The sequence below is a fragment of the Hipposideros armiger genome, unplaced genomic scaffold (genome assembly GCF_001890085.2).
Source record: "Hipposideros armiger isolate ML-2016 unplaced genomic scaffold, ASM189008v1 scaffold_0, whole genome shotgun sequence".
NCBI classification, from domain to species: domain Eukaryota; kingdom Metazoa; phylum Chordata; class Mammalia; order Chiroptera; family Hipposideridae; genus Hipposideros; species Hipposideros armiger.
Window position 1 is genome coordinate 3,509,961 of NW_017731350.1, and position 12,339 is coordinate 3,522,299.

At 38.3% G+C, this 12,339-nt stretch overlaps 1 protein-coding gene across 21 annotated transcripts in view; it reads left to right on the forward strand.

Moving 5' to 3' along the window:
• DTNB (dystrobrevin beta) overlaps positions 1-12,339 on the forward strand; it is a 216,757-nt gene that overhangs the window by 38,031 nt on the left and 166,387 nt on the right. For 10 of the 21 annotated variants that reach the window (XR_002124318.1, XR_002124239.1, XR_002124380.1 and 7 more), the window contains exons 2-4: positions 483-550; positions 2,117-2,197; positions 4,678-4,891. Coding sequence is in view for 13 of the 21 variants with exons in the window: in XM_019644515.1 (XP_019500060.1) it covers positions 484-550; positions 2,117-2,197; positions 4,678-4,891 (362 nt within the window). In the remaining 8 variants the exon portion in view is untranslated. Of the gene's footprint in view, positions 1-480; positions 583-2,116; positions 2,198-4,656; positions 4,892-12,339 lie in introns of those variants that run through there. The other 11 variants (XR_002124314.1, XR_002124369.1, XR_002124234.1 and 8 more) reach the window with 3 other exon arrangements.

Consider the following 12,339-nt stretch of genomic DNA (forward strand, 5'->3'; position numbering starts at 1 on the left):
GTTGTTCAGCATCTTAGCTGTGGAGGGCAGTGTCACTGGCCCTCATATGTGGGATCTGAACCAGGGTCCTCTGGCGTTCCAAGCCAGTTCTTAACCATCGTGCCACTCAGCCGGCCCTCTAAATTGTATTTATAACATGTTTATCTATGTAAAACAGTAGAGAGATGGAAATCTGTGTCTCAACTAATACAGGAGAGGAACTAATCAAAGTTAGAAATGAGACAGAGCCCCATATGTTCAGCACAGGAAGCTAGTGTATGAGCTCATTTAAGTACTGACTTTTAATATTTTAAAAGCTATCAAATAAAGGGACTGAGGTCCATCTGTTTCTGTATCAGCCTTCCACTTTATTTTTATTGATGCTCTCTCAGTATGTGCATATGAAACTTGGTTTCCTGTACCTCTGTCTTCACAGTAGAATGATAAGCACTTAGTTGAATTGTCAAATTATAGTGGTTCCTTGTATTTTCCTTGGTCTCTAGGATGATTGAAGAAAGCGGGAATAAGCGGAAGACCATGGTGGAGAAGAGGCAGCTGTTCCTAGAAATGCGTGAGTCCTGAGTGCTTCTCGAGGCCTTGTTTGTATGTGTGGGGATGCTTTTTCTTTTTGCTGATCACGTCACAGCTTTAATCGGAAGTTTTATGTCAGAAGCTTTAGAAAGGGAAGCTTGGGAGTTAAAGAATCATGGAGTCAGAGGACCCCAAGCCAGAGTATATATTTTAATTGAATGTACTTGAATTACTTTCTTAAGCAAGGTCATAAATTATCAGGCAGAAAGTTACCTAAAATATCTGTAAGATCAAGGTGTCCCAGTCAATTTAGACCTCTTGCTGTAACTCCTTTGTTACCATGAGCTTGTAGGTGGTGATAAATAATTAATGTGTCATATAAATTACCTTGCACTAGATGCAGATTCTGAGGCACAGGGGACTAATGTTAGGACAACACTTAGAGCTATAGGAAAAATTAAAAGCATGAATTTGGTATATCACTTTACAGTTTTAAACCTCCTGTTAAAACTTACATTATTATTAAACGAGCAAAGAAAAGAAGATGGATGAGACAAATGGGCGATTCCCAGTATTTGAAGGATTGTTTTGCTTTGTGACTACTTGTCTGTGAGACCTTGACTAACACACTCATACTTGCTGGACCTCAAATTCCTTTACCATGAAATAGGGTTATTGGTCTGGACCAGTGATTGTGAAAGCTTTAAAAAGCATTTACTCTTTTAAAAAGAATTAAAAGTATGTATTATTTTTCAAATGAGATCTTACAAGGACCCTCAACATATGACTGTTATAAAATTGGTACTGCTCAGTTGAAGCTGGAGAGGGGAGGCAGGAGTCTAGCCTGGGATGTCCCTGAGGTATGTCTACAGAGTGAAAACTAGCTTCGGTCCCATGGGTAAGCATCCCGAGAGGGTGAGAACAGGGGCAAGCTGTACTACCCATTATCATCTACCTTCAGAAGTCGTGCAGTGTCACTTCTGCCACGCTCCATTCATTAAGGCAGTCACAGTGTCCTGCTCAGATGCAAGTAGAGGGAAATAATCTTTAGTTCTTGATGGGGAGAGACACTGTACTAGAAGCACATAAAATACTGGTCTGGAAATTCCATTGTGGCCATTTTTTGAAAAATACAGGCTGCCACAGTCCTGAAAGGGGACATTAGAGAATAGGTGGCCTGTTTCCCTCGTTTTACAGATGAGGACACTGAGGCTGAGAAGAGGTTTGTAATGTGGCGATGGTCATGTTCTGCGGTTGGTGGTCAGGCTGGGGCTGGAATTTAGCTCTCTGACTCCAGGCCAGGGTCTTTCCTATGATACCACTTCATCCCCTCTTCATGATATGTATAGTAATTCACTTAAGTCATGAGTGTTACTCCCCTCAGAGTTTTCTTAGCCTAGTAGCAAAACTGCTGCCATAGTGCCTGGCGTGGCGTGGGCACGCAGAAAGGTCCCTAACCCTTCCTCCTGCCTTTGCGTCTTATCAGAAGGCCTGGTTGACGTGTTATATATAGACTGTGCCCACACAATGGAATAGAGTCATTTCCCAGCATTTAGAAATTAAACAGTAAATCTACTTGGACACTTTTTATTTATCCTTTTTTCAGGTGCTCAGAATTTTGATGTCATACGACTATCAACTTATAGAACTGCTTGCAAATTACGATTTGTACAAAAACGATGCAACCGTAAGTCATTTCCGCGATAGCTGGGTAGAGCTCTTGATAATGTAAAATAAAGGAATTTAATATCTTTTAGTCATAGAGTAATATTTGAATTATTTTTGTCTTAAGTATTTATCACAACATAAGTTTTGTGATGGGAAGAACTTGGTGTCTTACTCTGTGTATCCCTCAAAATATTGAACATACTCAATAATGTAATGAGTTTTGAAGCTGGCATAGTAATAATGTTCCTTAAATGAATTGATTTTTTTCTTGTCACTTTTTTTTTTTTTTTTTAGCTGAGCCATCCTGCCACCTGTTGGCAGCTCAGCAGCAACTCAGCTCGGGCCGGGAATAGAACCAGTGTTGCTCAGAGCTCACACTCTTGAGTGAGCTCTTAACCAACTGAGCCACTCGGCCGGCCCCTAAGAATTAACTTTTTTGATTAAACTTAATATAAAATGAATTGCTACCACAATTGCTACTTATAAAATATGTAAATAAACTATACACACACACAAGCATATAAAATCTTTCTTGTCTTAATTTCCGTGAAGATGAACTAACTTATGACAGAATTGTTGTACTTTTCTCTCTCATAAGTTGAGGTGTGTATGAGGTATGATAAAAAAGTACAGTGAATGTTTAAATTAGCATGAAAATAAATTTATTACAGTAAAAAACACATTGCCATTAATTCCCCTCAGAATATTTCCCCTTGCTTCAAACATACTTATCCCATCATTCTTACCTCTTTCTGAAGCAGTTCTGGAAAGTCCTCTTTTGTGAGTGTCTTTAGTTGCACTGTCGTGCCTGCTTCGATGTCCTGAATTTATTTAAAATGTTTGCCTTTCATGGTCATTTTGAGTTGGGGGAAGAGCCAGAAGTCGCATGGTGCCATATCTGGTGAATGAGGTAGATGAGGACACACTGTGATGTTTTTATTTGACAGAAATTGCTGTTCCAGAAGCAAGCAATGTGTGACATGGAGCATTGTCATGATGGAGGATGAAGTAAAGACACTCATGAAAGAGGACTTCCAGAACTCTTTTAGAAAGTGGCAAGAATGATGGGATAAGTGTGTTCAAAGTAAGGGGGAGTATTTTGAGTGAGATTAATGAGAATGTGTCTTTTACTGTAATACATTTTTTAAATTTAAACATTCACCATATCTTTTGATAGCACCTCATATAGTATCCATTATGCTTATTTTTGTTAGTTATAAAGTTTGATTGTCTGTGTCCATACTAATTTTTTAAGTTTCCTCTATCATTTACTAAGAGAAGTATGTTAATATCTTCCCCAAAGCTTGTGAATTTGTCTCTTTGACATTCTGTTAAATTTTGCATTATATATTTTTCAGACTATTGTAGGGGAGGCAGAACTGTACCTCTACCCTCTTAGGGTGTCTGGTTGGCTCTGAGAATTAAATTGACATAGATTATCAGGAGAGAAGCATTCAAATTTTTACATATACATGGGAGCCCCCATAGGAAAGTGAAGACCCAGTGAAGGCCTCAGTGCTTATATACTAGGTTGAACAAAGAGTAGCAACTGTGGAACAGTAATTAAATATAAATATAATATATATATGTGTGTGTATATATATATGTGTGTGTGTATATATATATATATATATATATATATATATATATATAGAGAGAGAGAGAGAGAGAGAGAGAGAGAGAGAGAGACTAAAGGAAGAAAAGAGTTATTTTAAAAAGTCTTTACAGATTAATCTTGGCCTCATTTCATGGCCTCTGATGATAAAAATGTTACTGTCCTCCTGGATTAGGGAAGGCATCTTTCTTTCTTTTTATTTATTTATTTATTATTTTTTAATTAGTTTCAGCTGTACAACACAGTGCAATAGTTATACTTTTTACCCCTCAATGTGACAACCCCCTCCCCCAATTCGCTGCCCCACTCCGCCCCTCCCATATCATACCTATCTATTACAATTCTATTGACTCTACTCCCACGCTATATACCCCACATCCCGTGACTATATATATATATATATATATATATATATATATTCAATTATAGTTGACATACAGTATTATACAACATCAGCTTCAGATGTACAGTGCAGTGATCAGGCCTCTACACCATCCATGAAGTTGTCTCCCTAACAAGACATGTGACCACCTGACACCCTAGAAAATATTTACATTATTATATTCCTCGAACTGTCTTTCATGGCCCTGTGGCAATATTGTAGTTGCCTATTTATGCTGTCTAATCCCTTCCCGGGAAGGCATCTTTCACATGGGAGTTTTATTTCAGGAAGCGAAGGGGAGGTCAGAGAGCCCTTGTTGGAACCTGCTGTTTTTCAGGTGTTTTTAGCAAAAGAACCCTTATGCCAAAGTGGCGTATTTTGGGGTGGAATATTCTGCCACCCTTCACTCTTCTATCAAACATAAATAAATGTAAAGTTCTTATGTCTTTCTGATGAATTAAAACTTTTAAATTGTCGACAGTTTGTTTTCTTTGTGTTTTAGTCCATCTTGTTGATATCTGGAACATGATTGAAGCCTTCAGAGACAACGGCCTTAATACACTGGACCATAGCACTGAGATCAGTGTGTCCCGCCTCGAAACCGTCATCTCATCCATTTACTACCAGCTGAACAAGCGCCTGCCTTCTACTCACCAAATCAGTGTGGAACAGTCCATCAGCCTCCTCCTTAACTTTATGATTGCTGCTTACGACGGGTCAGTACCTTACACGCTTACTTCATGTTAAGAATGTTTGTCCCTTAATCATCCTTCTTCCATACTTCCTTGCTAAGGGTTGTCAACTTAGAATCACAGTTAGAAGGAAAATTATTCTGTGTAAGTCCCTTCTAAAGACTGGTTTAATACCAGAGAGAAGTGCTGTCCTGGGGCATTTCACATATTAAGCTCTTTCATATTATGGAGAATCACACACTTGAGACATAGTGTTGGGTAAAAGTATAGGTGCCTTACGATAGCTAGTGAAATAGAGTCAAGTGGTGAATTGGATTATGAGGGTTTCTCCTTGATTTTTAGAGCTGGCTTGTCTTCTTTATATAGCAGCAAATGCCCTTGAACTATACAGTATCTTGTTTTCTCTTCATGTTTAGGATCCTATTTTATTTTTTTTCAATGCAGAACATTGAAAGGTCTTATTAACCTTACAACAATAGAAGAAAATGATTCAAATGTAATCTGAATTAAAAATGAGTTGTTCTATTTGTATTTAAGTTGGTAATAGAAAAAACAAAAAAGAAATCATAAATGATGGAAGCACAGAGGTTGATGATTGCATTCCAGGAACCAAGAGTTCAGACTCCTGGTCCCTGCATACTATCGGCCATCTGATTTGGATGGGCTAATTCCCTCCACTTCATTTTTCTCACTGTATACCTACTATGAGTTCATACATTTGTAGGATGCTATTAGTTATAATTTACAATATTGAGGATTCTGCGAATTAATGATAAAACCATACAAGCGTTAACGCTAAGGTACAACATAGGCACTCACTAAATCCACATTTTTATAAGAGGCTATCAACTTAGATATCCATTTAGTAGAAAACATTTTTAAAAATTAGAATTTTTAAAACAAGAGTGTGCATGAGACATAAATCCCAGAATTCTGATGCTATTTTTTTAGCAACTTATTTATTTTTTTATTTATTTTAATTTTTATTTATTTGTTTATTTTTTTAGCTGAGCCATACTGCCACCTGTTGGCAGCTCAGCTCAAGCCGGGCATCGAACCGCTAGTTGCTCAGAGCTCATACTCTTGAGCGAGCTCTTAACCAACTGAGACACTCGGCCGGCCCCGTTTTTAGCAATTTGGATTAGTGAACCCATAAGGTTAATTTTAATACTGTCCATGGAATAACTCTTAATCTAAAGACCTTAATAAAGACTATTATTCTGTGGTGAGCAAGCAGCATCTTATCACAACACTGCTCTGACTCACTGAGTAAATCAATTCAGGGTCGCACAACACAAATTAATTCAAGTAACAATATTTTTAAGTCAGAAATAAAAATCATCTTATTGAAATGGTAAAGCAGAGATTATAAACTTTGATTCCATAATTATATCAAATAAGTTAAATACTATGGCTATAGATGGGAGGAGAAGGAAGAGCGAAGAGATAGCAAAAGGGAAAAAAACAAACTTAAGAGTAGGGGGTACAAGGGCTGGCCGAGTGGTTCAGTTGGTTAAGAGCTCGCTCAAGAGTTTGAGCTCTGAGTAATAGCGGTTCGATTCCTGGCCTGAGCTGAGCTGCTGCTGAGCTGCCAACAGGTGGCAGGATGGCTCAACTTAAAAAAAAATAAAAGTAGAAGGTACAGAGGTCTCCTGGACATATTGAGAGAAAGCTAAAGATTCCTTTAGGGTCAAGACTTTTATACATCTAATTTATGATGGATTTATATGGAAAAATTCCTGTATAGTTTCGAAATGTGGCTATGAACTATTTTTAAATCTTGTTTTAGCAGTTTAATTTTGATATGTTTAAAAGTCTCCTCAATACTGAATGCTAAAAACAAAACAATATAAAAAAACAAAGCAAAAACATACTAGTTCATTTTAAATAAAAGCAAATGTAGTTCTTAAATTCTGAATATGCCCAGCTAGCCTATTATGGAATGAACATTGCTGAAAAAAGATAATATTAGGTTATAGTCTTTTTTATTAGTGATTTTTAAGAAAAACTAGAATTTTCTGGGAGGCAGAAACATTTCTTGTATTTATGTACAGTATTTACTTATATTCCTGCTTGTTCTTAGATGGATTCAAGATGACAAGAAAAAGTCAGCCAAATAAAAATAGGAGAGAGCTCGTGCTGAATGGGAAGTTTTTGATGCCCTAAATAGTAGCACATTTTTATAAGGATCTAACTCCTATAAGCATCTGATTGCAGCTCTTTTAGGAGGTTTCCAGGGGCTGGTGGAGGATGAGGTAGGGGTTTTGAGTTTTAAAAAAGTGAAATCCTAAGGGGCAAACCTGTGCAAATTGAGAAAAACAGCTGTTCTGGTAGAGGAGGGGGACTGCATCTCCTGTCCTACTGGATGCCACTGTGGATGTCGTGGTGCTGTGTGTGATGTGATTCCACCAGAACCAATTCTCTGAGCCCCAGTCTAAGTGCTTAGTGGCAGAATTATTCAAGGAGCAGAAATGAGTGAACTCGAAATTCACCTGTTAACTCTTCCCATCACTTACTCTTTATTTTTTATAGTTTTGCTTCTCTTTCAGCATTCCTGTAAAGTTTCAGAGAGGAATCTTCTTGATTTCAGGATATGCAGTTCCACAAAGAGTTTGACTATTATCTAAGATTTTAGAAAAAAAATTTTTTTTCTTATTACTTTAGCCTTATTGTTTCCTTTTTATAAGATTTTTTTTTTTTAAAGAATGGGAGAGGGGAGTACTTTTTCTGAGTTGATGATTTTTCCTTGCCTTTGTTTTTCTGTGAAAGACAGAGGCAGCCACAGAGAGTTCTCCATTCTCCAGCCCATTCAATGCGCACCTCCAAATTCACCTGATTAAGGCACTGTTTTCATCGTGTAACGTGCCACCTCAGAAACTTGGTGGGTTTTGGATGAAATTAGGTCTGACAGTATCTGTCCTGAGTTCCCTGCCCACATCAAGCTCTAATTAAGCTGCTTGAGGCACTTTTTAATGTTTCCAATATGACATGCTATTTTTTCACTCCTTGCATTTTGGTTGTTCTGCTGTCCTCTGCCACACCCTACAGTCAAGTTTTACCTCCGCTATGACCTTCCTTATTAATACCAGCCCCATTTTCATCCTTTTGATGACTTACAGTACTTATCTGTATCATTATTTTGACTTTGAATTACATAATGCTCTGAACTGCTTCAGAAGGGTACAAATAAGATTGAAAGTACTCGAGAGCAGAGATTCTACCTTGTATTTCTTTGAATCCTCAATAAATACACCACTGGATTCTTAATAACATTTGTAAGGTAGAAATGAAAATTAGGCATTCTGATTAGGATAAAATTGAATAATATTCTCTGTTGATTTAACTTGATTAAGCTATTTGACATTTGCCAAATGGAGTCTTGATTTGCAGTTGATTATTGAAAAATCCATTCACTGAAGTTTTATAAATGAAGACTACTGTAATTGGAAAAATATGAGTTTTTGAAAATCAAAGAGAAATGCTCTTATTACTCTTAAGTATATTTGATAATTGTACTGGTAATAGTGTTGTTAAAGTAGCAGTCTATTTTCATGCAAAAAGTACTAATTTATGATTGGTAGCACCCACAATTATTTGCTAAAGATGTAGAAACAGCTTGTTTTATTAAGTAAATAATGTTCCCCATAGTCTTGTTTTCAAAAGTATTAATTTGAATAGCAGGCTCTTATTAGATAGTGCAAAGCTATAAATAAACATCAGACAGATAGTGAATTTCAGTGTCAAAAAATAGGCAGAATTTGAGACTTTACTTAATTGAAATGAGCGGTTCCCATCCAAAGGGCAGAGGTGAGGACTGCAGAGGTTTCTGTAGGTACCTACCTGCATGTCCAGACGTAAGTGTTTATTCAGGGTGACTCACTGTCTGCCTAGCTTGGCCCAGAGCTAATCATGGTGTTTTCTCAGTGTTGGATAATGAGAACTCTTTTCAGAAGCCATGTGCATAGTTGTCAGACTGTAAAATGATAGGTCTATGGGAATGAATCATGCAGAGATGTCTGAGAAAGAACCATCATGCTTTTCATTATTGAGGGAGGCTGCTCCTTGGAGAGATTCTATTTGGGTGGGGTTAAGCTAACACGTCCTCTCTCCTGTCACCCTCAACAAACATTACCTGTTTATCTGTTCATTTTAGTATCTTTATGTGGGGCTTCATCTTCACTGTTCATTGTGTTACATCTTAAATTTTGACATACTAATCAACTCTGCAGCTATCTCAGGCTAGATTTCAACTGAGTCACTGTGTGTGTGTGTGTGTGTGTGTGTGTGTGTGTGTGTGTGTGTGTGTGTGTGTGATGAAATGAGGTTAAAAATCTTTCCCAAATCTTGTTTGAAGAGAATTGATTCTGGTATGAGCCTGGATTTTACCTTGGAGTTACTGAAAACTTGGACTTGAGTGAGGTTATATGTGCCATGGCCGGGGGTAACTAGCTATTCAGTTTTGAATATAACTTGACCAGTGAGTATATGTGGATTAAATTAAGATGTCTGGTGGGAAGGATCAAGAATGAGTTTTTCCAACAAAAAAGAATCAATTAGATAAAGCACATAGTCACAGGGTATTAGGCTGCTATGTGACTGTAGTTTCTCTCTGCTGCCTCTAGTTGGAGATGAAGAATGCAGAAGCTCTAATGAAACATTAGAAAAGTAAAAGGGGCACTTTCCCTTTGCTTTGGTTGGGGGCAGTTATAGGAAGTTGTTGTTAGGTTTAAACTAGACTGAAAGATTTCAATGCCAAGAAATGCCTTCAGAGCAAAGGAGTAAACGCTGAGAGCAAATAGTTGAGAGGAGGGAGCCAACTAGTTTTCTTTTTGAAGCAAAAAATATAAATAACATTATTTGAGGAAGTGAGAATTGTGAGACTATCCCTTTAATATTTTTTTTTTTTAAAGATTCTATTGGGGAATTGGGGAAGGGGAACAGCCAAGTTGTTGTCCTTCAAACTTAGTTGTGGAGGACGCAGCTAACTCAGCTCCAAGTCCAGTCGCCATCCAACCACCTGTCGGCAGCTTGCGGCCACTCAGCTCAAGGTGCCATGTTCAATCTTAGTTGCGGGTGGGCATAGCCCACCATCCCATGTGGGAGTTGAACCGGCAACCTTGTTGTTGGGAGCACGTGCTCTCACCAGCTGAGCCATCCTGCCACCTGGTGGCAGCTCAGCGGCAACTCAGCTTGGACGCAGCTCACTGGCCCATGTGGGAATCGATCCTGCGACCGTGTTGCTCAGAGCTCGTGCTTTTAACCAACTGAGCCACTCAGCCGGCCCCCCTTCAAAAATTTTATTGAATGATTCTTTCTTTCTTTCTTTCTTTCTTTCTTTCTTTCTTTTAAAGATTTTTATTGGGGACTTGGGGGATGGGAACAGCTTGGGAATCGGGGAAGGGGAACAGACAAGTTGCTGTCCTTTTGTTCTTCCTTCTGGATGGCTGCTCATGGTGGCTGCTGGCCGTTCACGCCAGCTGCTGGCTACACACGGTAGCTCATGGCAATCCACTGCAGCAAGGGCTGCAGCCTAGCTCCAGGTTGAGCTGTTGTTCAGCATCTTAGCTGTAGAGGGCAGTGTCACTGTCACTCATATGTGGGATCCGAACCGGGGTCCTCTGGCATCCCAAGCCAGTTCTTAACCAATGTGCCACTCGGCTGGCCCTTTCTTTCTTTTTTTTTTTTTTAAAAGATTTTATTGGGGAATTGGGGGAGGGGAACAGCATTGGGAAATTGGGGAAGGGGAACAGACAAGTTGCTGTCCTTTTGTTCTTTAGTCTAGTTGTGGAGGATGTCGCTTCACTAGCCCATGTTGGTATTATCATNGGGTTGCCATGGGCTACTGTATGTAGCCAGCAGCCAGCGTGAGCGGCCAGCAGCCACAGTGAGCGGCCGTCCAGAAGCCGGCGACTGATCTGCCTTCTCGGGAAGAATGCAGTGATGGTGTCAACTTGGGCCAGTGAGGCAACGTCCTCACTGAAGACCAAAAAAAACGACAGCAACTCATCTGTTCCCCTTCCCCCAATTCCCCAGCGCTGTTCCCATCCCCCTAATTCCCCAATAAAAATCTTAAAAAAATAATAATAATTTTGGCACCTATTGCCAAATTGCCCTCCCAGATACTGTTTGAGTACGTATACATTTATTAACAGTCTGTGAGAGTGTCTGCTTCCCTGTTGGCTCCAAGGAAAATATTCAGACATTTTAAAACTCTTTTAAGTATAATCATCAAACATATTCAACTTTTTATAAATTGCCAGTTAACACAGTGACAAATTAAAACTTGAGAGGGGAAAAAAAAACCACCCCACACTTTATAAATGTATTTTCGCTTTCAAATTTACTTCTAATCTTTATTCATACTCGTATACATGTATGATGGTTAAATAATTGTTACTGCAGTATGAATACAATGTGTTTTAACTTGGTTTGCATCACATGCAGGTTGGCATGTTGCTTATATTTCATAATTATTTTTAAAAGAACTGATTATGGTTAGCCTTACACTATAGCTCCAGACTTTGAGGAATTTTCTGTACTATGAACAATTTTCCAAACTTTTAAGAAAATGGCTACATGAATATGATCTAAAGCAATTGAAACTTTAGAAACATTGTCTCTGAAGCTTTTGCATCCAATCATGGTAGTTGAGATATCTTAATTATGTTTCTTATACTGGAGCTAAATCTTACTTGGGAGTCAGTTTCTGAAATCGCTGAGAACCAGGCCAATCTGACATAGATGAAACTTCCTTTTGTCCTTTACTCAGGAGCGATACCATGGTGGAGACCAACATATACAGTAGCTCTAAGTCTAGCACAGCTAGTTTTTTCTTCATGTTGGAACTAGTTACTTTTTCTTTAATTGAACTATGTTTTTGAAAAAAAAGAGAAGGTAAACAAACAAACAAAAGAGGGAGAGAGAGAGAGAGAAAGAAGGAAAAGGGGTGCTTCCTGTCAGAGGCAGGGGGAACCAAGACCCCAGGGCGCTGCAGGCTGCTTTCTTTCTCATAGTTTCCTGGGACACGTGATCCTGGTGTGGAATTTTGCTCATTAGTTAAATCATTCTCTCTCTCTCTTTCATGTGGTTGAATTTGTATTAGTTGAATGTAAGTCTACTACAACTCCACTGTAAGTTTTTAAAAAATTAGATAGCCTAAATAACAATAACACAAAATTAAGGCCCAATTTATAAAACAGATTTCTTAAAAAGTCTCTTTGTGGCTTATCACCATGATGACCATTCCATTAGGTATTTCAAATTGCTCTGATGTATGTTTTTATGTGTTGGTTGATGCAAGTTTGTGTGACTTGAAGATACTGTCATTTTGTCAGTTTAGATGATTAAATTCCTAAAGTGTTTACTTCGTGCTTCATTTGTTTCAAAAAGCCCAAGGACTTTCTTAGAAGAAAATACATTACATTAAATAATGTCTAGCATGGTATCATTAATTACAAATGAGAGTCTCCACT